We start from the raw sequence: 22,006 nt of genomic DNA, 5'->3' as shown, positions 1-22,006 counted from the left end.
GGAAATGACGACACTGTCTTGAAACTGGGAAGCATGATTCCCCATGTTGGCTTTATCTTTCGTTCAAATGATTTAGGGGTTTGAAGCGACGGAGAGCCAAAATGGCATCTAATTCCAAGTATCCCATTTCCTCTTAAAAAAACAAATGAAGCTCACGTGAGTTTTGTTTACTAGGCGATGGAACGCCGTGTTCACTTTAGTTTCGTGAGATCGAACCCACATCCACACACGTGCTTAGAAATGTGAGCAGTGGGTCAGGTTTCACTTTCAACTTTTATAAAGCGGTTGCTCGTGTTCTCTCTGTGGAACTGGAAGGGGACCACCACATTTTTAGGATTTTTAGGTGTCCATGTTTAGCTTGTGGACTGTCGACTTTCGCCTCTTGGTTCAGATGCATGCCAGTTGAAACAGTTAAAATTGACTTTTTGGGAGTGTATTCCATTCATAAAGGTAGACATTGTATGCGTAAAGGATGGCACTTTAATTTACTATCTGAACGAAACAATTGCAGTGTTTCAAATGGTCTCATCAATCAAATAATCTCTTTGCACAGGTTTGTTTGACATGGCCAGGAAACCCTTTACCCCTGAGGAAGTGCGGAGTATAGTAGAGCGCCTCAAGGAACCTGCTGTGTTCCACAATATGACCGCTGACTGGCCAGCATTGCACTGGACAGCACAGCACCTTTCTCGGTGTATGGGGAAAGAGGCTGTACTGTTTCGTATCGGAAAAAGGAAGACACATCAAAGTAAGCACCCCCCTCCAAACACACACACACACACACACACACTCACACTCACACTCACAGAGTGAAACCACATGAAAACTATTTAACAAAAGGTGTAATTAGGTGCACAGCCAATAAAAAACTGGTGACCTAGGCCCACAGTGATGGCATGTAATGGTTGTAAAACCCACGCAAAACTTTTTGATTGTAAAAATAGCTTTAGCAGTTATTCATTGTACCCTGGAAGTGTCTTTGCTGCACACAATATATGATTACACTGATGCACAGTGCTGTTCCACACACGTGTTTGAGTGAAAAATTGCAACCCATCTCAAGATGTAGACTTGAGCAGATTGAACAGATTCATGTAAGACAGTCATCATCAGTCAAACTGTTTCTGTCAGGGTTTGGAGTAAATCCTGTAGTGGCTCTTCATCAGCTCATCTCAAGAGTTCTCAAACATTCTCCCCAGATCTTTGAGACTTATTGTGTCCTCATTGGGCCCATTTGGCTGACAGCTCATGGTTGACAAGAACGGAAGAGTGGAATGGGAACTAGTTCAGTGGAGCACAGTATTTTTAGATGGGACAAGTATGTGTGGATAAACATGTGTGCAGAATATGTTGTCTCTGTAACCAACTGAGCAGCTCAGGGTTTTGGGGTCTTGTTCTTTTGTATTACAATACCTTCAAAAAGACACTGGCTGAACAGAATTGGGTTAAGAACTCCCTCTGGCTGGACTTTCATTTGTCTTTAATTTAAACCAATTACATTAATTTATCTGTAATTTAAACCAGCCCAGTGCTCAGCTAAAGAGTGAGAGGGGATTGAAATGTACTCATGAAAGTTTGGTAGATACTTGTACATGATAAAGTGTAAGTATATTATGAATGTGCTATTATTGGATAAGTGGATGTATGTGCTAGTCTTATTGAGGCTATCCTAAACCAAATAAATTGAGATCCGAATGACTGAATCACTGAGGGATTCCCATTCTTGAATTAATTCTTAAATGTATGATAATTTGCTGGGATTGGATTGACTGGATGACTGTGTTATGTCCCCTCTTTCGCCCCTCATTGTCATATTTTTGTTTTCTGTAGCACCCCTTTTTGAAACCCAGTGTGCATATGTGGAGGCAACCCTTGGAGAGTTCCTTTCCTGGGCTGGTGGAGAGAGTGGCCCTTCAATCGGGCCATTCTCTGATTATCCCCTCTTTGACTTCTGGGCTTATGCAGACTACAAGTATATTGCCAAGCTTTTCCACCACAAAGAAGCCATGTTTAAGGTGACTATTTCTAAGCAGCACACTATGCTCTAATTCTAGACTGATGTCAGGTTATTCAAATTGTACAAATCACTCATTATTCTTCTTGTGACACTTCAGTTGCGCTTACTGTACTGTGTGTAGAACTAAACGTGGGATCCTAGATCTAGCACATTGGGATTATATGAAGCATATTGACATCACATTCAGATGCAACCATGAATTCAAACAGTCATTCATCCCGTATTCTCTGTCATATACATAATGTGTAACTGGGTATTCCCACTGATCAAAATCCTTTTGACCTTTTTGTCACACTTATAAGGCCTAAAATGGTCAAATGCCACGGAGAAGTTTTTTTTTTATGTTTGATTGATTCCCTCTTGATCTGTCATATTTTCTTGTCATGTTTGTTCATGACTAAATACCAATATTCTACGCTAATCTGAAAGTCCCAAATTTTACTTTGTGAACTGTTTCCAGGCTTCATGAAACAATCAGTAAATGACACATCCCCTGTGTTGATCATCATCACAGTTCTAGAGGCATTTTACCGTCAGTACATTTGTTGATGTATTAGTCAGGTGCCTCAAAATTATTTTAGCCTTAGGGAATTTGCCTTGAACGTTCTGCCAAATGATTTTGCCATTATTTCTCGGAATGACAGCACATATCTGAGGCGTTTGTGTAGCCCCATCTTTTTTTTCCATTTTCCCTGATTCCTTTTGAATGTTCAGTCGAACCTTGGGGCTTCTCAGACAGCCAGGCACGGGGAGATTTTTTTAAAGATGAATGGGGCCATTTTAAGTTGTTGATAGCGGAGGAGTGCACAGTCTGTCATTCACAGTTGCTTGCTAATGGTAATGGTCTCATTATACAGGTTATGGGGCAGCATCTTATACCTATTTTGTTCTCCAGGGCTCGTCATTTGTAATTGTGACAGAGGGATGATTGACAGCACAAATGGGTTTGACACAGCGCATTGAAAGTGGTTGTTCATGGTGTATTTGGAGCCTGCGATCAAACAGTTCTAGAACTCCTAAGATGAAGATGATAAAATGCTAAGACTTGAGCCATTGTGTTGGCTGGTCAATTGGCTGTTTTATTGTGGCACTGTCTTGTGATATGAGTGTAAGAGGCTATTTACAGAATTCAATATATTGTAGTTGTTGTCAAGTATGTTGTTAGAAGTTACAATGTAAGATGCATGCTAAAATGACTCTTCACAGTGCAATTCTACCTTTTCTTTGAATTTGTAGGAGACTCTTTCTCTGATAATATAAAACCAATGAGGTGTGCAATTTGATTGTGTATGCTTAACTGCTACTGACCAAGCTTTGAAAATGCTGCACCACATAAACTCAGTTTGTGTTTGTGTTTTGACAGGAGGTGGTGTGGTCTGATTTCGGGTACCCAGGTCGCAATGGAGCAGCCAGCACACTATGGGTTGGTGCCGAGGGGGCCAACACACCCTGCCACCTAGACACTTATGGGTTTAATCTGGTGTTCCAAGTGCAGGGCAGGTAAGAGCTCTGTCTCATCTTTTGTATGTCTTCTTCCCTCACATTAATATCAGGCACACCATCTCACTTCAAGGGTAATGCATCGGCTAATGGTTTCTGCAGGCCTGTAATGAACCTCTAATCGTTATTTTTTAATACGAGACCTTGAAATTGTGTGAGTGAATGGCCTTATTTTTAATTTAATTTTAATATATAAGTTTATGAAATTAAAAATGGTTCATAGCAATCATTTTTTTCTTTTCTGAAAATTGTCATCATCATTCATCATGTTTTTTGTAATACAATTCCACTATTACCTCCTACTTTACTAGTTCACACAATAATTCATATTTATGAATTGGTGTTAAAGAGGAAGTGAAAGTTTATTTCAGGTGACTTGCCCTATCAGAAATGTTCAACATTTTTGTAGCTTTGTCCATTAACTTTGTGAAGTAACAGCAGCCCTGTAGAGACTATTTGAAATGCTTTTTCAGAATGCATTTAGCAACAGCCAATATAAGAAAGGGTCAGGACATGAGAATGGCGTGTGATGAGAATAACAGGGCCATCTGCCGACAGAAACAGGCTTCGGCAAAATGGACCAGGGGATGCCATTCAAAAGATGGAGGAAATCCTGTTTCCTAATGCCTTTTTATGCTGTTTCACGCTGTGGAAACGGGTGAGAGATGAGTAGCGCTGATCCATCCATCCAGCCTTTGTGGTGAAAGTAATTTCTCACCAGCCGTGTATGGCGGAGCAGGACTGGGAGAGATGGCAGGAAGGGGTCCATTGAGCAGAGTGACTGGGCCTCCATTGTCGGGCAAAGAGTGCATGACAAAAGCGGAGCACCTCAAACCCAATCTCATCATCAGGCCATCCCCTCTTGTCAGAATGTGTCTCGCTGCTTGTTTCCGTAATGGGGTGCTGAAACATTTTGTGTCGCACTGACCCGGATACAATGCGGGCTGGACGCGGGGGATTGGATTTGGTCTGGAATTTCCAAATTGGAAAGCTGATGGGTGTTGAATGTTGCTGTGGACACTGCTGTGGAGATCTCTCTCGGTGATACTGAAGAGTTTGTTTGGTGCAGGTGTTGCACGGACCGCATCTTCAAATTACGCTTCACAAGTTATGCTCAGAGTTTCTCTGAGGTAATAATTTCTAGCTCAGAAAGTAGCAATCCTGACATGTGTCTTATTCACCCAAACACTTAACCAGCGGAAGTATAACCTCTGCTGCAAGGTTAACAATTTCCAATGATGGATTCTTAAAAACTTGGGTTGAGTTGTAGTGTATAATTTTAGACTCTACACCCCAGCTGATTTGAAACACCATTTGCATGCACACCTAACTGCTACATTGTCTTTTTAAACTCATTAATATGTGTTTGCTTGAATAAATGTCAGGTGTTTGTGATTTGCCTCTCTGCCCAGGAAACGTTGGCACCTCTTTCCCCCGGAAGACACCAGCTTTATGTACCCTACACGCATTCCTTATGAGGAGTCCAGCATCTTCAGCCAGGTCAATGTGCCGCAGCCTGACCTGGACAGGTTCCCTGCCTTCAGAAGAGCCAGAGCCCATGTGGTCACTCTGCAGCCTGGACAGGTGGGGCCAATACTGTAGGTGCTCGACGTGTTCCATTCAAAGATGCGTTGAAGGTTGCCGTGTTAGTGGTCCCAACATAGAAGTGGTAAACTCATTTAAGTTATACTTTTTTCATACTTTCGAAAGACAGGCGATGTTCACAGGTCACAGTTTGCATTTTATATTTGCTTCTCAAAGAAGGCATGATGGGGGACATATTAAGCTGTCCTGCCATAACTTCTTATTCCTTTTCACTAGAGAGGTTGCGGCATGCATGACAGCATATTGTCCTCTGTAAAGCCTTCTTTGTGATGCAAGCAATATGCAAGCACATAGTTAAATCAACTTTTTTCCGCATCTCCAAACAGCATCGGTTCAAAGAGCCGACAAGGAGTCAAACCCCCTGACTGCTGATTTAAATTAAACTGTGGTGCTTTGGTATTCCAAAACACTATTAGTATTCAGCACTAGTGGAACAATACATCCGCTTCAATCACGAGCTAGCACTCTCAATAATGTATAACATACAGTATCTTAAAATAGTTTGACAGCAGGGATACATTATGTATGAGGCTGTGAAGCATGCATTAAAGTTGATTGTGTCATCACACTGGCACAGGTAGGTCTGGGGAGAGCTGGGGAAATGAATTCTGGGTAATGACATTCGGAATCCACAGTGGCCGGCCCCTTTACTGTGCTGAGCCATTCAGCTGGACTGAGCCTCTGAGTGGCCGTGCAGGTAGTGGGCTGTCGCCTGTCTGTGGGCCAGACTTATAGAGCAGACATGTTCCGTTCAGATAATCAGATCTTTTGTATGTACCAGTGTACTCTAATTAGAGCCCTTGTTCGAGTTTATATATTTTTATTTATTTATTAATTTATGTATTTTTTTGTGTGGTGTGAAGTAAGCCTCGGGTTTTTTTGTTGGACAGCCCCTGCATATGTCTTTCCCACCTTATTATTTCCATGTTCATTTTCCGCAGTGAACTTTTGTACTTTTCATAGTTCTGTATTCAGATAAATACATATGTATGAACTATGCAGCAAAAGAGGAATTCATTATAGCATTAACCCTGTGAAATCTTCAACTGAATTTTGAAATTTCTCTTGCATGTTTCTTCTTTGAGCTTTCCTGGATAGTTTCCTGGAGTTTTTCAATTAAACTCATGGATGATATTGTGTCTCAGGGCTCTTTGGATTATTGAAATCAATCTCAGACACCTGTGATAATTAGTTTGCCAGGTGAGCCCAATCAAAGGAAAACTACTTAAGAAGGATCTTCCACATTATTAAGCATGCCACAGTTTTCTGCTGCTAAAAAGCGTGAAATTGTGCACTACCTTGGACAAGGTATGAAAACATTGGATATTTCCCGAAAAAATTATGTGTGATCATCGTACTGTGAAGAAATTTGTCGCTGATTCAGAGCACAGGCGGGTTTGTGCAGACAAAGGCATAATAGTCAAGTCAAGTTTATTTATATAGCGCATTTCATACACAGAGGTCATTCAAAGTGCTTTACATAAACAAAACCAAACAATATAAAAGCATAGAAGGGCAATATAGTCAAAGAATAGTTCAAAAAGTAAAGATCATAATAAAAAGAAAACATAAAACACAAGGTAAAATCTTATTTACTTAAATCTAAAAATAAAGAATAATTAGTAAGCAAAAACAAAGGCAAAAGTAGTAAAAAAGTAATAAAAGACAAGGTAGAATAACTAGAAAATGTAATTTCGAGGAAATTACCAGTGCATGAAAATGCAAAACATATTGTATATTAGTTGAGTAGTTTAAATAGTTAAATTATTTAACAGTGAATTATTTTAGTGAGGACATTTATTTTGAAACAGTTGTGGCCAGAGGAAATAGTTGAACAGGATCTGTAGTCTTAAGAGAGCCAGATTGTATGCTTAAAGCCTGAGAGAGAGTATATAGTTTAAAAGTTAAATGTAGATAGTGTAATGGATCTTGAAAGACAGAAAGTTGAATGGATGTAGATAGGCAGATTGTTTAATGGATGTTGATGGGATAGTTTAATGGGTGGATGAGTGAATGGTTTGAAGAGGATGAATGGATAGAAAGTTGGATGGAATGTGCCTTATATCCTTGTAGAATGGAGATACACAGAGAGAGAGTTGGCCTAGTTGAGCAGAAAGCAGTTGATACAGGTGCAATCAGTTTAACTGGCTTTTTGATGGGTCCTAGTTGAGCAGCTGGAAGTTGATACAGATGCAAATCAAGTTAATTAGCCCATTGTGATGTCATAGTGCCAAGGCAAAGTCTATGGGGAAAAATAAGCTTGTTTTTTATTAATATCTCAAAAAGTATAACGTTTACAAAAGTGAAAAATACATTCCTCAAGTGTCCTTTTCAAGACCTACGTTACAGCTGAATTAGATGCATTTCTGTCTATCAACATCCATTACACTATCTACATTTAACTTTTAAGAGAGCCAGATTGTATGCTTAAAGCCTGAGACAGAGTATACAGTTTAAGACTACAGATCCTGTTCAACTATTTTCTTTTGTCCACAACTATAAAATAAAAATGTCCTCACTACAATAATTCACTATTAAATAATTTAACTATTTAAACTACTCAACTATTGTTGTGCATTTTATGTTAATATACAGTATGTTTATATTTCCATGCACTGGTAATTTCCTCGAAATTACATTTTCTAGTTTAACTATTTAAACTACTCAACTATTTAACTGTTCAGCCAGTTCAACTGTCAGTTGTTATCAACTATGACTCCAGCCAACTGTTTCCTCTGCCCACAACTGTTTCCAAATAAAAGTTTGTTTTGTATTTTATCTTAATATACAGTATGTTTTGCATTTTCATGCACTGGTAATTTCCTCGAAATTAAATTTTCTAGACAGCAGTGATACATTTACAATTTGAAGGACATCTGCCACTATGAGGTGAAAAACAGTTTTGAAGAAGTTGGTAGGCAGAGTGTCTAAGAGACATGTGGAAGAGCTGAGATTCTGTACCATTTTTTCAAGTGTTTCGTAGTCTATCAAGCTGAGCTCTGACATCAAGTTAAGTTTCCCTCTGTTTGTTGCTGGAAGTTCAGGTTGTTGAATTAGTAATTGAGCAGATATGTTGAGTCTGATTTTGACAATTTTACCTTTAAAAAAAGATGAAAACTCATTGCTTTCATTCATTAGTTGAGAGAAGTTCAGGCGCAAATTGTGAGGGGGTTTTTGTTAACTTATCAACAGTTGAAAATAGAATATGAGGGTTATTTGAACTTCTATTGATAATGTTAGAAAAAAAGACTGTCTTGCTTTGCATATTTCAGAGTTATATGTCCGGAGCATCTCTTTATGGATTTCATAGTGGATCTGAAGTTTGTATTTATGCCATTTTCTTTCAGTCTTCCTACACTCTCTTTTTAGAAGTTTAACTGCTGGATTTTGCCTCCATGGTGCTTTCTGTTTGTCCTTAAAGGAGAATTCCGGTGTGATATTGATTTACAGTGTGTTGAAACATGATACTGAGTGTGAACGTATGTCTCATAGCTCATCTCGGCTTGTCCCCTGCACTCAGAAAGCTGGCGCTAGTTAGCCGATGCTACCAACAGTTTTTCGGGCATCGGCCTAGCCATGCAAATAAATCACTGTTTTACACCATTTACGAGGCTCAAAGTAGGTCCATACTTCATTGGTGGACTTCTGAGGGCCTTGACATTTAAAATGAGACATTGAGAACTTTGAAAAAGCACTGGTAGTTTATTTACAAGACGATTTATACCTTGAGGAAGTTTACCGTTCGCCGCCATCTTGAATTTAGTCACGATAAGTTGAGCGACGAGTACAAATGAACAGGTATGACAAGGGATCAGATTCCAAAAACAACTAGAAATGTAATGCCAGAGGAATTACAATAGTGGATGGAAAGCTGCTGGGTTAATGTTGGTGGGGAGATTCCAGAAAAAAAAAACATTGAATCACTTAATCTTTGAGTTCATACAAACCCTTGTACCAAAAAACCTTGTGTATCAGGCATTCTTGAGATCACGCTCAACTAGGTGGTTTTGACCTTGACATTTGACTTTATCATTGAGTCCATACAAATGTTCACACCAAATTTGAAGCATGTGCGTCAAGCCGTTCTGAAGTTGTGACAAGCACGAAAGCTGGCCTTTGGAAAATGTAGTTCAGAGAAAGCCTAATTGTATGCAATGCAAGACTCCCTGCAAAACAGGGCTTTCAGTTGGTGTTGATGACTGCTCATTCTGCACCCAGATTACAATTAATCATTGAATCTATGTTAAAATCAACATTACGTTGTCAACGTTAAAATCATTGAATCAACGTCGCACTGCAACATTTATTTTACATCACTTTTGCACCCTTCATTAATATTGAAGCAACGTTGAAACTAAAGTTCCACTAAAATGAATATTGAAACAATGTTGAAATTACAACAAAACTAAAGATCAACGGGATTTCAATGGTATTTCAATTGATATTAAACCTCAGTAAATCACTATTAGCCTAATCTGGCAAAATATTGGGAAATTCATATCCTGCTTTATCTACAGCCAGGATAAATTTGGCTAGGCCTAGGTATGTCTTGTTTAGGCTACACAAGCTTGCATAAATAACCATTGACAACTTGTTATTAGTTAAGCAAGTGCATTTATTCACTCTTCATCTAGAAATTCACGTGTACTGTGTTTTCCTGCCATCCATAGCATCCATAGCAGTCTCTAGACATAGCATCTATGAAGCTACAAGTTTGAAGCTAACGCCAGCTTGCTTGCTTACTTGATTAGCCGAGTCATTTTAAACAGACTTCACACACTCCATTTGAATAAAAAAACAAATTAATTGTAACTTACATTCGGTGTAACATAAGTCGTTTGTTGGACGAACCAGACAACAAGGACGTAAACTTTCCTCAAGAGGATGGTTGAAAGCGATGATTGCGTGAAGTGGCCTGTAGGAATCAATAACGCAAGGAGAACGCTACTGCGCATGCGCACAAGTTAATTACGGGATGTGTAGTTTTAGGGAGCGCCAGATTGTATGCATTAGAAGCGTAGACAGTTGGATTCACAGGTGACACCTGTGCCAGTGTTCTGATTAGCCCAGGAACTACTCTGGGAGCTTAACGAGCACAGCTGGCTTTAGGCCATTATGACATCACAGCCATTCAAATCTATGTGGGAAAATGAGCTTTTTAACATTTTTAATCCCCTATTTCTAAAAAAGTATTAACTTTAATCTGAAATAATAACTCTGTTGCCCCACTCCAGACCTTCAGAATGGTTATTTCAACATGTCTGTACGTTAAGCGGTTAGAGTCGCATTCATTCTTGAAAAGGTAAAAAGAGAAGGTTATAATAAGAAGAAGCCAGGAGATTTCAAGATAGTGGATTCCATCCACTTTAATTCCGTGGAAATGCATGGATTTCAGTTGCTTCCAGCAGAGTGCAGGGGACAAGCCGAGATGAGCTATGAGATATACGTTCACACGTTTCAACACACTTTAGGTCTTTTTTTTTTTTAACGAGCACCCCAGGGGACACGGCCATCCCACCACATCAGGTGGGATGGAAAACGCCATATGACACATCTCAGACGACGTCACACCAACATCACGTGACACCTCTGATGAAGGCTACAGAGGCAAGGTAGCCAAAACTTGTCAGGTACAATACAAATTACTATAACAGTAGGCCTAATGAACCTCTTTAATACACTTTAGGTCAATATCACATCGGAATTCTCCTTTAACTTTTTTGAATTGTAATGGAGCAATGACATCCATAATGTTTGCCATTTTTGCATTAAAGTGATCAAATAAGTTTTCTACCGAGTCTGACAGTTGACAATTAATAAGGAAGGTTTCTGCCAGACAAATTCATAGGATTAAGAGAGGTGCCATTGCAAAGTGCCATTGCAAAGCAGCAAACAGGTATTTGAAGCCGCTGGTGCCTCTTGAGTCCCGCGAACCTCAAGGTGTAGGATCCTCAAGAAGTTTACAAGTGTGCATAAACCAACTATTCGGCCACCCCTAAACAATGCTCACAAACAGAAACGGCACTGAACGGCACATCTTTGCACTGGGCTCAGGAATACATTCATTACATAGGAATACATTAATTTTCAAACAGTTTTGTTTACGGATGAGTGCCAGGCAACCCTAGATGGTCCAGATGGATGGAGTAATGGATGGTTGGTGAATGGCAATGAAGGGGTCCTATGTTAACATGTAACTTGGCCTGTTAAGATGTTTTTGATTGAAATAACTTTCGATTTAATTTATATGACCTAATGCTGCAAATTCAACAAATGACAACAAATTTGAGTGCATTTTGAGTTTTTTATTTTTGAAAAAAAAAAAAATACTGTTATCATTGGGATATTTGTTCAATACAATTTGAATTATACTCTAACGGTTGATGACTTGAACATTTTACTGACTGTCATTTGCATCAACTATTTAGGAAAATCTGAGGAAATTGTAATTTGTATAATAATTTGGAACACAGTGTAGTTGTTAAAATTTGTATTTTCATTAGTACAGAATGCAGTCTTAACATTTTTAGAAGTTTTAGAAGAATAGAGGTTAGTTATGAAAACAAAGAAATATCTTTAATTATGCTTAACTTTAACCACTCCATGTGACACTTATGTCTGCCAAAGTGAAAACAGTGAACATCCAAATAGCTATACACTTCTGTTTTTCTTCATTGTGTTATTTCATCACTAATCTTCAAAGCCACCACAGTTAGGTCTGCACCATCTGGGCTAAGTTTTGTCTTCGTGTCTTGAATGGTAAACAACTTAAATGACCATCTTTACTTTTGGTATTTGGACATAACGTCCAGTCAGTGCCATTTGCATCAGCCCTGTTGTGACGGATGCTAAATCACATCCCTAAAACCTCTTTGTATTGTGTCGTTGCTGTAAAAATGGTGAAGATCACAGCAAAAATTATGCGCTCTGATTGCATTCTGCAGAGAACTTCACAGAGATTCTTTGACAAGATCATCCAATTTGACTTGTGATGATGAGATGAAGTCCCTTGTGAGAGGCTTCTTTGATCAGCACTACAAAAGTATAAAAGATGATGATACACTGGGCAACATTTTAGGCATTGTTGAACAATATGCCTGCTATCAAAGTCCAACCAAATGACGTAACGGACATCCAGTAACAGTAATAAATGTTTGGCAATGACAGATACTCAGTAATGACATGAAATATGTTTAGACCATGTTTCGTTGTTACAGTAGGGTGCCCAGCCACATTGAACAAAACATGACTCACCCTTAAGACATAGCACAAGGCTTTAGCTATATAATGGTTTCGGCCTATGTTTAGTGTAAGAATAGAAGTTGGGTTTCGGAGGATTCCTTGTTTCAGTCTTGTGTATAGTCCTGTAGGTTATTTTGTAAGAACAGAAGTTGGGTTTTGGAGGATTCCTTGTTTAAGTCTTGTGTATCGTCCTGTAGCTAATTTTGAGTACCTGTCCTGAAACTAACAGCACACCAGTCTTCTCTGTAATTAAACCTGCGGTGTGTGTGCAGTTTGGGCAGGGTAAAAGAGCTGTGCTGGGCTTTGCTGGCTGTTTGATCCTGACGTGGTTGTCGAAGGCCTGGGTGAGTGGTGCCCATTGTCTTGCGTGTCAGGAACTTGGAGCCGAGGCAGAGTGCTGTCTCACCGCGTCGCCCTCCTTTAGATTCTTACGACGCAGCAGTCCTCACCTCCTTTGTTTTTTTCTCTTCTCTTCTCTTCTCTTCTCTTCTCTTCGCTCTTTCTTTCCTTCTCCCTTTTGCTCTCTGAGTTTGGAGGTGGTAGTGGCAAGGCAATTAGTGCCCGTCGTCCCCAGCCAGTGCTCTCCATCCAGGAGCTTGTCTCTCTGCATACAGATGAGACTCAGGCCTGTCCTCAAAAGGCAGCTTTTGACGTGGCTCTCAAAGGGCTGCAAACACATGCACACACACACGCACACACACGCACACACAAGCACATATGCACACATGCACACATACACATACAATGGAATGGCCAGTTTGTCAAAGGGGTGTGTTTGCCTTTGATGACTCCATTTCACAAACAGTTGTCCAACGCCTATGCATTGATGTTTGCAAATTGTTTCTGTGCCAATTAGGACTAAATGTTCTGGCCTTTGTGCCACAGAGCTGAATATGTCAATTAGAGGATGCATTTTGGACATGTTAATAGTTTATGTCTAGACTGTGTCTCAGAGTAGAGGTCGTTGTCCCTTGAGAATATTGAAAGAATCCTCTTACAAAACAGTGTAATATTGTAATGACCATGGCCAGTAAATATATGAATTAATATTTATGTTTGTCAATTAGTTATATCATATGTTATCATTGCCATTATGTTGTGCTACCCCCAAGAGTGAAGTGGCTCTCAAAGGGCACACACACACACACACACACAGTGACGTTGTTGTCCCTTGAGAGTATTGAAAGAAACCTCTTACAAAACAGCCAGTAAATATATTAATTAATGTTTACGTTTGTCAACTAGTTACATCAGTTATCATTACCATTATGTTGTGCTACCCCCAAGAGTGAATTCTTCTAAAACAAAAAAGTCATCTGGCTGTCTTAAGGCACACCAGCTTGAGTGGCTGGGTCCTTAGGTATTGATAGATGTGCCTGAAGCAATCTAAAGAATGGTGCGGCCGCTGCCTGTCCCACCCTCGTCAGCACGCAGGCTTGGAATGGATGGAGGCGGCCGAACAGCTGGCCGGTCGATACCTTCCCCTCCGTTTGATCAGGGTTTGCAGGTGATTGGGTTTGTCAGCCTGGTGATGGGCCCTGTGAGGTGGGCAACGCTGCCCTCTAGTGGTCAAAAGTGGTCTGTTGTTTCAACTTTGCCATTAGCAGGCTTTATCAGTGGCTTTGTGCTTGTTTGGACAAATACAATTGCATGTCCCATTTTGACACTAGCTATGCTTCTTCTGTGTCATCTGATGAAATGGAGGTGGTAACCAATGTGTTTGAGTCTGTAGCTGCATTTTCAGTTTTTGCCCCAGCTGAAGCCGAATTCAAACCATTTGACCCTATATTGACCTTTGACCTTTGCTGTGTTGCCCAGGTGTTGTTGGTTCCCCGTCACTGGTGGCACTACGTGGAGTCTGTGGACTCTGTCACAGTCAGCATCAACTCCTGGATTGAGCTGGTGAGTCTCTATCTCTGTGTGTGTAGGGCAAGCTCAGAGAGCAGCAGATGTACACACACACACACACACACACACACACACACACACACACACACACACACACATATACACACACACACTCTGAGTCTGATAAAACCGTCACCCACTACGTGGCACCTAGCAGCATCACAGACCTACAGATTACGGGTTTCTTTTTTTTTTCTTGACTGACAGCGGCGTGTCAGAGCTTAGATAACTCATGTCAGACTGACATCCCCCGTCAAGGAAAAATGGAATTGCACTCCAGGTGATGAAGCAGTCTCAGACGGGGTCAGGAAACTTCTCTTTCTCCTCTCTCCAGGGTGAGGGGTGGTGAGAATGGAAGAGTGTGTGTAGAGGTGGATTGGGGGGAGGGGGGGGGGGAGGGGGGGTTGAAGACAGCCATAAGACAGCCATAAGACAGCCATTGTTATTCTCCTCCTGTGCTCGTAAACATGCGGTATGAAAGAGAGGGTGTCGGGCACGGAGAGTGCCGCCATCGCTAATGTTCCTTTCTCTCGCTTCTTTGCCACTGGCAGGAGGAGGACAGCGAGGCGCGAGTGGGGGAGGCTCTCACCAAGACGCTGGTGTGCGCACTCAAGACTACCCCCAGTCACAGCAACAATGACAACTGGCTCAACCCCACTGAGGTACGGGGCAGGTGTCTAGAGTGGGGAAAAGGCTTTTAGCGGTTAGACCTGTGTCTGGACCTGGGAAAAGCTTTCACTGGTGAGACCTGCACTAGAATAATGATGTGCCTTTCCCAGTCTTAAGAAACCCAGCTTTCACACAAAGGCACTTTTTGTTGGCTTTCAGGCTTTCATATTCATAACTAGGGCTGAATGATTTGATTCAAGTCAAGCTTCAGTTCAAGATTCCCTATATAATACATTTAAAACATGTGATGAAGCATTACCAATTAAGATAACATTGAAACATGAACTGCTCTATCACCTAATCCAAGGATGAACATGAAAATATACAAATTACTTCCAAATATAGCTTTCAGATAGGCCACATCTGATTAGCTAGCATGCAGATAGACACAAGGACGACACAAACACACAAGGACGACATAAATTTAAAAAACATATATGTGACATTAATGACTATTGGGTCAGAGTTGCTAGCTGGACATATAATTGCATATTTTGTGATTTTCAAATAGTACAAATTATGATTTTCATCCTAAATATAACTATATATATGTTAGCAATTTGGCCAAGAATTAGATCAAGACTGTTCACTGTTCAAGACTGCATCACTAAAGAAGTAGAGTTTTCAGCCTTTTTTTCTACATTTTATTTTCTTTGAGATTCCTGTGGTATTTCATAGAGATAAACTTAATTTTCTGTGTTTGTCCTTGTTTATTTGAATCAGTATATATGAAAGGCTTGTCTAGATGCAGTGTGCTAAGCAATGTTGTAAACACATTGAGAAGATAAAGCTTCTGGGCAGAATTCCAGGTAAACACAAGAACAAACAGCAAACACAGACTGTGTGGCCTTTTTGGTCCCCTTCACAAGTCTGACCCGTCGTCATCAAACAACCCTCTCAGAGATGGTGTTGTGATAAAGCCACTGATCTCAGATCAGATAAGACCTGCAGAAATGTGTTCAAATTGGGTTCGATAAGCAATGTGCAGCTGACTGGCAAACATAAATGGGGGTAGATGGAGTCTGTGTGTCGAGAAGAGTGTTTAAATCTATGTGTGTCTCAAAATCAGTTTGTGTGTGTGTTTGTTGTTTGTGTTCTGTGTTGTTTGTTTTTGTTCACCATTTAACACATTTCTCATCACAAGATTTTCAAGCATTGGCAGCCTATTCCATTGCCAAACCGCTGTGTTTGTTTGTGTTGCAGGACAGCGTGGCGTCTCATGATGAGAACATGCAGTACCTGAGCCTCGCTGTGCAGGCTTGTGTAGACAAGAGTCGGACCGGAGACTCCGATCAAGGCCAAGATGGCTGCCGGTCCTTAAAGCGTGATTCCAGTGGCGTTATCAAGGCGAATTCTAACCAGAAAGAGGAAAAGAAAAACCCTTGTTTTTCTCCCCCATTCGGACCTCATCTAGTCCCAGTACCTTTTGCTGGGCCAAGCCATGTAATAAAGGACATATGTCCCAAGGACAACAGTTTGTCCAGAGACCGTAATCCTCCATGTTCCCTCCACCTGGACTCCCAGTCAAGAACAGCTGGAGTGGCAAGTGACCCTACAGAGAGAGACCTCCACAGGAGGCAGGAGGCCTCTGGGTTGTTCGAACACCCCCAGGAAGAGGGTCTCCCTCAGGCTTCTCTCTGTACAAGTGACCTGCTAGAGTGCCTGGTGCACCCAGATGTCATGGCGCTGGTGAGCCAGCTACTGCTGGACAGGCAGCGAGAACTTGCCAGCAGCGTAACTGCTAAACAGTCCCAAGGGGTCGTCATTTGATATGGGAACTTAATGTTTTTGACAGTGTTGACACTATGCATAGTTCTGTAGATGACTTCATCTGCTCTACGTTCTTTTGTCTGTAGTATGACATCTGATGTGGAACAGTTTTATAGCACTTATCTTGTTCAGTGCTCTGGTGAACAAAGTGTTGATGTAATGTTACTGCTTCTACATGTTATGATTTCAGAATGACCATTAAAAGAAATTCCAGTTGATCATCTCTACTACTGTAGTAAAATGGAGGGCAATTGGAACTTGACCAGAGTATTTGTAAAGAATCCCAGTCATGCATATAATTATATATTATATAAAGATTTAGCAATAAGAAAATATTACATTTTAAAATTCAAATTACTCTCTTGAAACCAACATTTTTAATTGGAGCTCTGACTGATCTCTCAGATCCAGGCCTTTTCTAAATAATCCCTAGGATGACGATTCCACACTTCACAATCAAAGCAAGCTTTAAAAAAAATCCAAGAAGTTCTCTTTCATGAACACTCCACTGTGTATTCCAACATTACCCTCACTGGCAACATGTCTTGCAACAGAAATGGGCATACTGCCCCCTAGTGGCAGTAACACAAACATGTCTCTTGTCCTTGGAGGAATTGGCAAAACAACACTTTGCGGTCTTCAGCATGTAAGAATAGTGTTCCATAGTCATATAAAGAAAACCCAGTGTGCATGTCTGCAGCTAAAGCACATTCATTCATATTTGGCAGCATAAATGAAGAGACATTTGATATACATTACAAACTTGACTGCAGGATGTTTACAAAAAATGTGTCACTATAAATAAAACATTAACATCAATCGACAAGTAGCCTGTTACTGTATCAAAGACCAAACAACACATACCTGTATGCCAAGTTCTTTAATCCTCATATCCACAGAGGTCCTGAGATTTGACATGTAATAGCTATGTGTGCATAGTGTGCAAGACTTTTGTCATTTACAATTATTTGCTACATTAAACCTACTGTCCTCACAGAAACTCAGAACAGAGGTTCATCATTTCTTTTTTTGTCATGTTTTCTGTGGCATAGACATATCATATTTATCATAAATTACAATCACAGAGCTTATACAAAATTTAAGAAAGAGTACAATCTTGTGACTTAACAAATACTTGTGCAAAATTATTCTACACATTCCGAGAGCAACATGTGTTAAAATCATTTATGTCAGCATTGGTAAGATTCGCACAGTACATGCGTATCTTTTAAACGTGTTCCATATTAAGCCACAAAAACAGGCCAGAGAATCACAACGATGCTACTTTTAAATAGTATTGTCAGACTGACACCAGAATGTGTTTACTTAACCTATGTTAACTGTAAATAACAAACAACAAAATACTGCAAAGAAATTTCTGTGCTACATTTTGGTACATTGTCCATCGCGTTCTCCAATGGCACGCATGTGCATGCCGTCTTTCTGATTATTTTTGAGGTCATCCTCAGCATACACCCCTGTGTCATCACCGTACACCTTGTCAAGGTGGTCTGGGTCCACGTAGGTGTAGAAGTAGGCCATGATGGAGAAGATAATGCAGACTCCAACCAGCAGGCAAGCAAAGAGAAGGAACTCCATCCACTGTAAGCCACACAAATACAGACAATCATTAACATTAGAGAGGAAAGTTCTACCTTCCTTTGAACCAAACTCTGTGTCCAGGGTCACATGCTTGTAGATGCCTCATATGTGGTATAGTGCATTCTCATAAACATATTTAAAAGTGGTATGTGGCTTTAAAAAAACAACATCCAAGAATTACCTAGAAATAGCAATAGCAAGTGAAGAATCAACAGTTTTGACAATGTCTAGATATCCACTGAAGTTGTGTAACAGTCTTGTAATAGTACATTAGACCATGTGTGGCTGCTGTATTGAATACAATGTAAGTCAAAGCTGTGTGGCTGCAGTCAAGACAACTCAAAGCCCATAAAAGTCCACATAGCTATTTTAAGCCAAAAAAATGTAAAGTCATAAAACTGTAATAGTGTTTGTACATTCTTAAAGTACAATCTTACCTGTTCCATGCCAGCTCCTTCTGCCACAATCAGCACAATCACATTCCCAAATGCCACAGTCATCAACCAACCAGCTTGAAGCACTGACTTCATGTTAGCTGGAGCCTAGGAATGAGACAAAATAGGACCAGGGGTGAGGCTCACATACCAGATATTTTTGACAGCTAATGTATGCAAATAAAAGAGCATATGTATGCCAGCTGTTGTCCTCTTGCTAATTCTAGGTGGTTGGTTCTAAGAAGGACTAAATATGTAGTGATGAACTTTAGAGGAGATCTGTTCTGAAGGTGCACCTCACCTGTGAGTAGGAGAACTCCAGGCCAGTGATGGAGAACATGACCTCTCCCGCCGTAATCAGGACATACTGAGGAACCTGCCAAGCGATGTGGATGTTGTTGGCCTGGACATCCTCGATTTTAACAATCTCGATATTCTCTGGAGACTGAAAGCAGCCAGATCAGAACTATTAGATTAACCCAAACAAAGATAGTTCCCCTGCCTGTCTGCCTGGCAACCCTCCAGGTTATTAGTTCCATTTAGTCTTCATGTAGGGACATGATGATTGATTTCCTAATCAGACCTCTTGTCAGACGTTTTCATCTGCAACCTGTCTGGCCTTCCCCCGGGGTCAGTGTGTTAGCAGCAAACATATTTGCGTCCCGTCCAACTCTTGTTTTCTTCAGCTGGATCTACTCAAGCTCCAAAAGCCAAGCACCAAACATGGTGGGGTGATGATGACACTGCAGTCAGTGTGTGTGTGTGTGTGTGTGTGTGTGGTCGGCAATGGGGAGATCTGAAAATACTAGAAGTGATGACTCCTGAGGTCCATCAGCATGGGGGAAGCACTCCCCTCAATAACCCAAACAGCTGCACGGTGGCCAAACCAAACAAGAGCTCCTCCAGCTGTCTACGCGGGTGCATTAGTTCTGGTGTATATACAGTAGAGCCCAACCTAAACTTTGCCATCAGTGACGGAGAGCAGGAACTGCACCAACACATCTGGCATGTCTGACCTAAGACACAACACCAAAGATTTAAATAGGCTACTCAAAAAAGTTTGATCTACCAACTAACTCCACTGGTAGGAAAATGCATGGGACTCATGGGTTGTAGCACTATTCTATTGCGTGCAGAGGGAATTTGAAACAACAACCATTTATCCCGCCTCTCGGATTGAGCGCTGCCAATGGTGTGTTGATGTGACTCTGGCTTGCCAGGCTAGTATATCCTCATACACACAACAACACCTATATTTGAGTTCTATGCACCCATGCTTTACGTTATATATATATATATCTCAAGAGGGTAAGGTAAACAACATGCTATTTTTGAGTAATCCAATTTCTAATGCATTGATTCGGTCATTGGTTTTCACCATTTTGGGTTTACATGTTATTGAACAGCAGTGTGGCTTCCATACAAGACAAACACACAATCCACTGAGAAGCCTTTTTAGCTGTGGCTCACATCTTAGAAGAAGACAGGCTAACAATGACATTTTGCTAAGCCCCTGATATAAGAGCTACTCAGAGATCAAGTGACAGGCATCTGTATTCAATTCAATTCCCCAAGGTTAAAACATTACATTAACAAAACATTAACAAAATAATCTGCAATCAAATTACTCTGTAAATATGTAACCTCTTATTGTAAATGGACTGTGCCCAGTTATATTTTTCTGTTTGTAAAGTACATGCCATCTGAGTTTAAGGAGTTGTAAATACCTCTGTTACAAGGTACAGAAATGTATTAACTCCCATGCATAAGATGGAATTCTTACCCCTTTCAGAATGATAGAGTATGATGCACCAAAGTCTAGAAGCCCGAGGTTCAATCTAGAGTTTCTCAAGCTGCTTTCACATCTCACATTTGAGTAACTGTCAAAAACAGAAAGATATTTCATGTCATTGTCCAATTTACCTTTTCAAGGCCTCCTTAGCATTTAGGAGTTTACATGTTATAACAGAACATTCATACACTCAATAGCATGTTTGTTGTCTGCCTAAATTAATTGGGAGCCTTTGCTGTGAAGTCTTCAAATACTGGTAGTAGCATCTTAAACAGTGATGTTGGGTACTGTAGGTGCCATTTATGCTATTATGTTATTATACATACACATCTTAGTAAACTTTAAAATACTTCAAAAGGTACACCACTTCAATAATTTTCTTACAACAAAAATGTTTAAAAGACAAAAAAACCTGCAATTGATAAAATACAAAAAAAAAACTGCAATTGTAGGCTACTCACTCTTCTCTGTCCACAAATTCACCATTTGAGACTGCAACTCCCCCCGGAACATGAAAACTTTTAGCTCCAACAGTTATATTGAAATCCTCCGAAAGGGTGTTTATAAACCTAAAATAATAATGCACCAATGTGTCAGACATTTTCCTGAGAGGCCAGAATCTATTTATATTATTTCTATATTTATATCCCGATCGTGCATTAAAACCTTGATATAAGACGGAGCTATTTATCAAACATACAAGCAGGAGGACACGGGTGTCCTCTCACTCTCCTTCATGCAGCAGATCTAACTTGAACGTTACCTTACTATAAAACATAATAGGCTAATTAGAGCGCACACAAGAGAGAGAGAGAGAGAGAGAGTTTCAGGGCTGGTCATGTCATTGTTTGCATTTCCTATTTGGTATAAGAAAATTATCAGTAAATCATAAATGTAACAAGGACAAGGAGGTGGCGATGGCTGTTCTCGTCATTTACAAGTCCAGATTGGTCATCAGCCTGACCTGCACTCTTTGTCTACAGTTTGGAGCATGGCCAAACAGTGCTGGCCTCTACTTACCTTGTAGAATCAAATTAGTGATTCTCCAATGATTCATTCTCTTTAAGCTAAGCATAACATCCATAACCATGATATGCATCTTTGCTATTTCAAACACCATGCTGCTAGGTGGCTTGGCTAGTTTGCCCGACACTGAGATTCTGTTCATGTGCGTGGGTGTCGTTCACACACAATGTCCGCATGTAAGCATCATGTCTGAATTCACCGGAAGGGTCGGACATCCGTTTGACAAAGATTTGCATAAAGTGCAGAGGACATGTAGGAAAACAGTTACTTCCTATAATCCTAAAAATACATGCAGTTTGCAATGTGCTTGTACCTCAGATGTGCTTCGCCATTTTCAGATTTCATGATGTTGTCCTTTACCTGTTAACAAGTTAAGAAAGAGTGAGTGAGAAGACCAATTGACACCTACAACCATCTGGTTTAATAGTCCATCTCTATTTT

At 40.4% G+C, this 22,006-nt stretch overlaps 2 protein-coding genes across 5 annotated transcripts in view; one reads left to right on the top strand and one right to left on the bottom strand.

Annotated features, from left to right (window-relative positions):
• The first annotated feature begins 27 nt into the window (after nt 1–27).
• On the top strand, nt 28–16,930 carry hspbap1 (hspb associated protein 1). 3 transcript variants are annotated; one of them, XM_042084682.1, is made up of 8 exons: nt 28–156; nt 554–748; nt 1,831–2,015; nt 3,381–3,517; nt 4,930–5,101; nt 14,183–14,266; nt 14,824–14,934; nt 16,145–16,930. In XM_042084682.1, the coding sequence occupies exons 2-8, from the start codon at nt 565–567 to the stop codon at nt 16,709–16,711; spliced, it is 1,440 nt and encodes a 479-aa protein (XP_041940616.1). In that variant the 5' UTR covers nt 28–156; nt 554–564; the 3' UTR covers nt 16,712–16,930. The 3 variants fall into 3 exon arrangements, with proteins under 3 accessions (XP_041940616.1, XP_041940617.1, XP_041940615.1); XM_042084683.1 differs by having other exon boundaries at nt 55–242; XM_042084681.1 differs by lacking the exon at nt 28–156 and adding an exon at nt 163–450.
• Nucleotides 16,931–17,576: 646 nt separating this feature from the next.
• The window catches only part of slc15a2 (solute carrier family 15 member 2), a 32,247-nt gene continuing 27,817 nt past the window's right edge, over nt 17,577–22,006 (bottom strand). For both annotated transcript variants that reach the window (XM_042084665.1, XM_042084666.1), the window contains 6 exons: nt 21,879–21,925; nt 21,001–21,108; nt 20,531–20,627; nt 19,049–19,192; nt 18,751–18,855; nt 17,577–18,313 (listed from right to left, as the gene is read on the bottom strand). In XM_042084665.1, coding sequence (XP_041940599.1) covers nt 18,095–18,313; nt 18,751–18,855; nt 19,049–19,192; nt 20,531–20,627; nt 21,001–21,108; nt 21,879–21,925 — 720 coding nt within the window. In that variant the 3' untranslated portion in view covers nt 17,577–18,094. The remainder of the gene's footprint in view (nt 18,314–18,750; nt 18,856–19,048; nt 19,193–20,530; nt 20,628–21,000; nt 21,109–21,878; nt 21,926–22,006) is intronic.

This window comes from Alosa sapidissima, chromosome 2 (assembly GCF_018492685.1).
Source record: "Alosa sapidissima isolate fAloSap1 chromosome 2, fAloSap1.pri, whole genome shotgun sequence".
Taxonomy (NCBI): Eukaryota; Metazoa; Chordata; class Actinopteri; order Clupeiformes; family Clupeidae; genus Alosa; species Alosa sapidissima.
The sequence above is the reverse complement of the archived record's forward strand: the minus strand, read 5'-3'. Positions and strand labels throughout refer to the sequence as shown.

Coding starts and splice junctions, on each gene's coding strand:
- hspbap1 (XM_042084681.1), top strand. CDS start 396: ATGCCAGTTGAAACAGTTAAAATTGACTTTTTGGGAGTGTATTCCATT. Junction 2,016..3,380: donor ACAAAGAAGCCATGTTTAAG/GTGACTATTTCT, acceptor GTGTTTTGACAG/GAGGTGGTGTGGTCTGATTT. Junction 14,935..16,144: donor ACTGGCTCAACCCCACTGAG/GTACGGGGCAGG, acceptor TTTGTGTTGCAG/GACAGCGTGGCGTCTCATGA.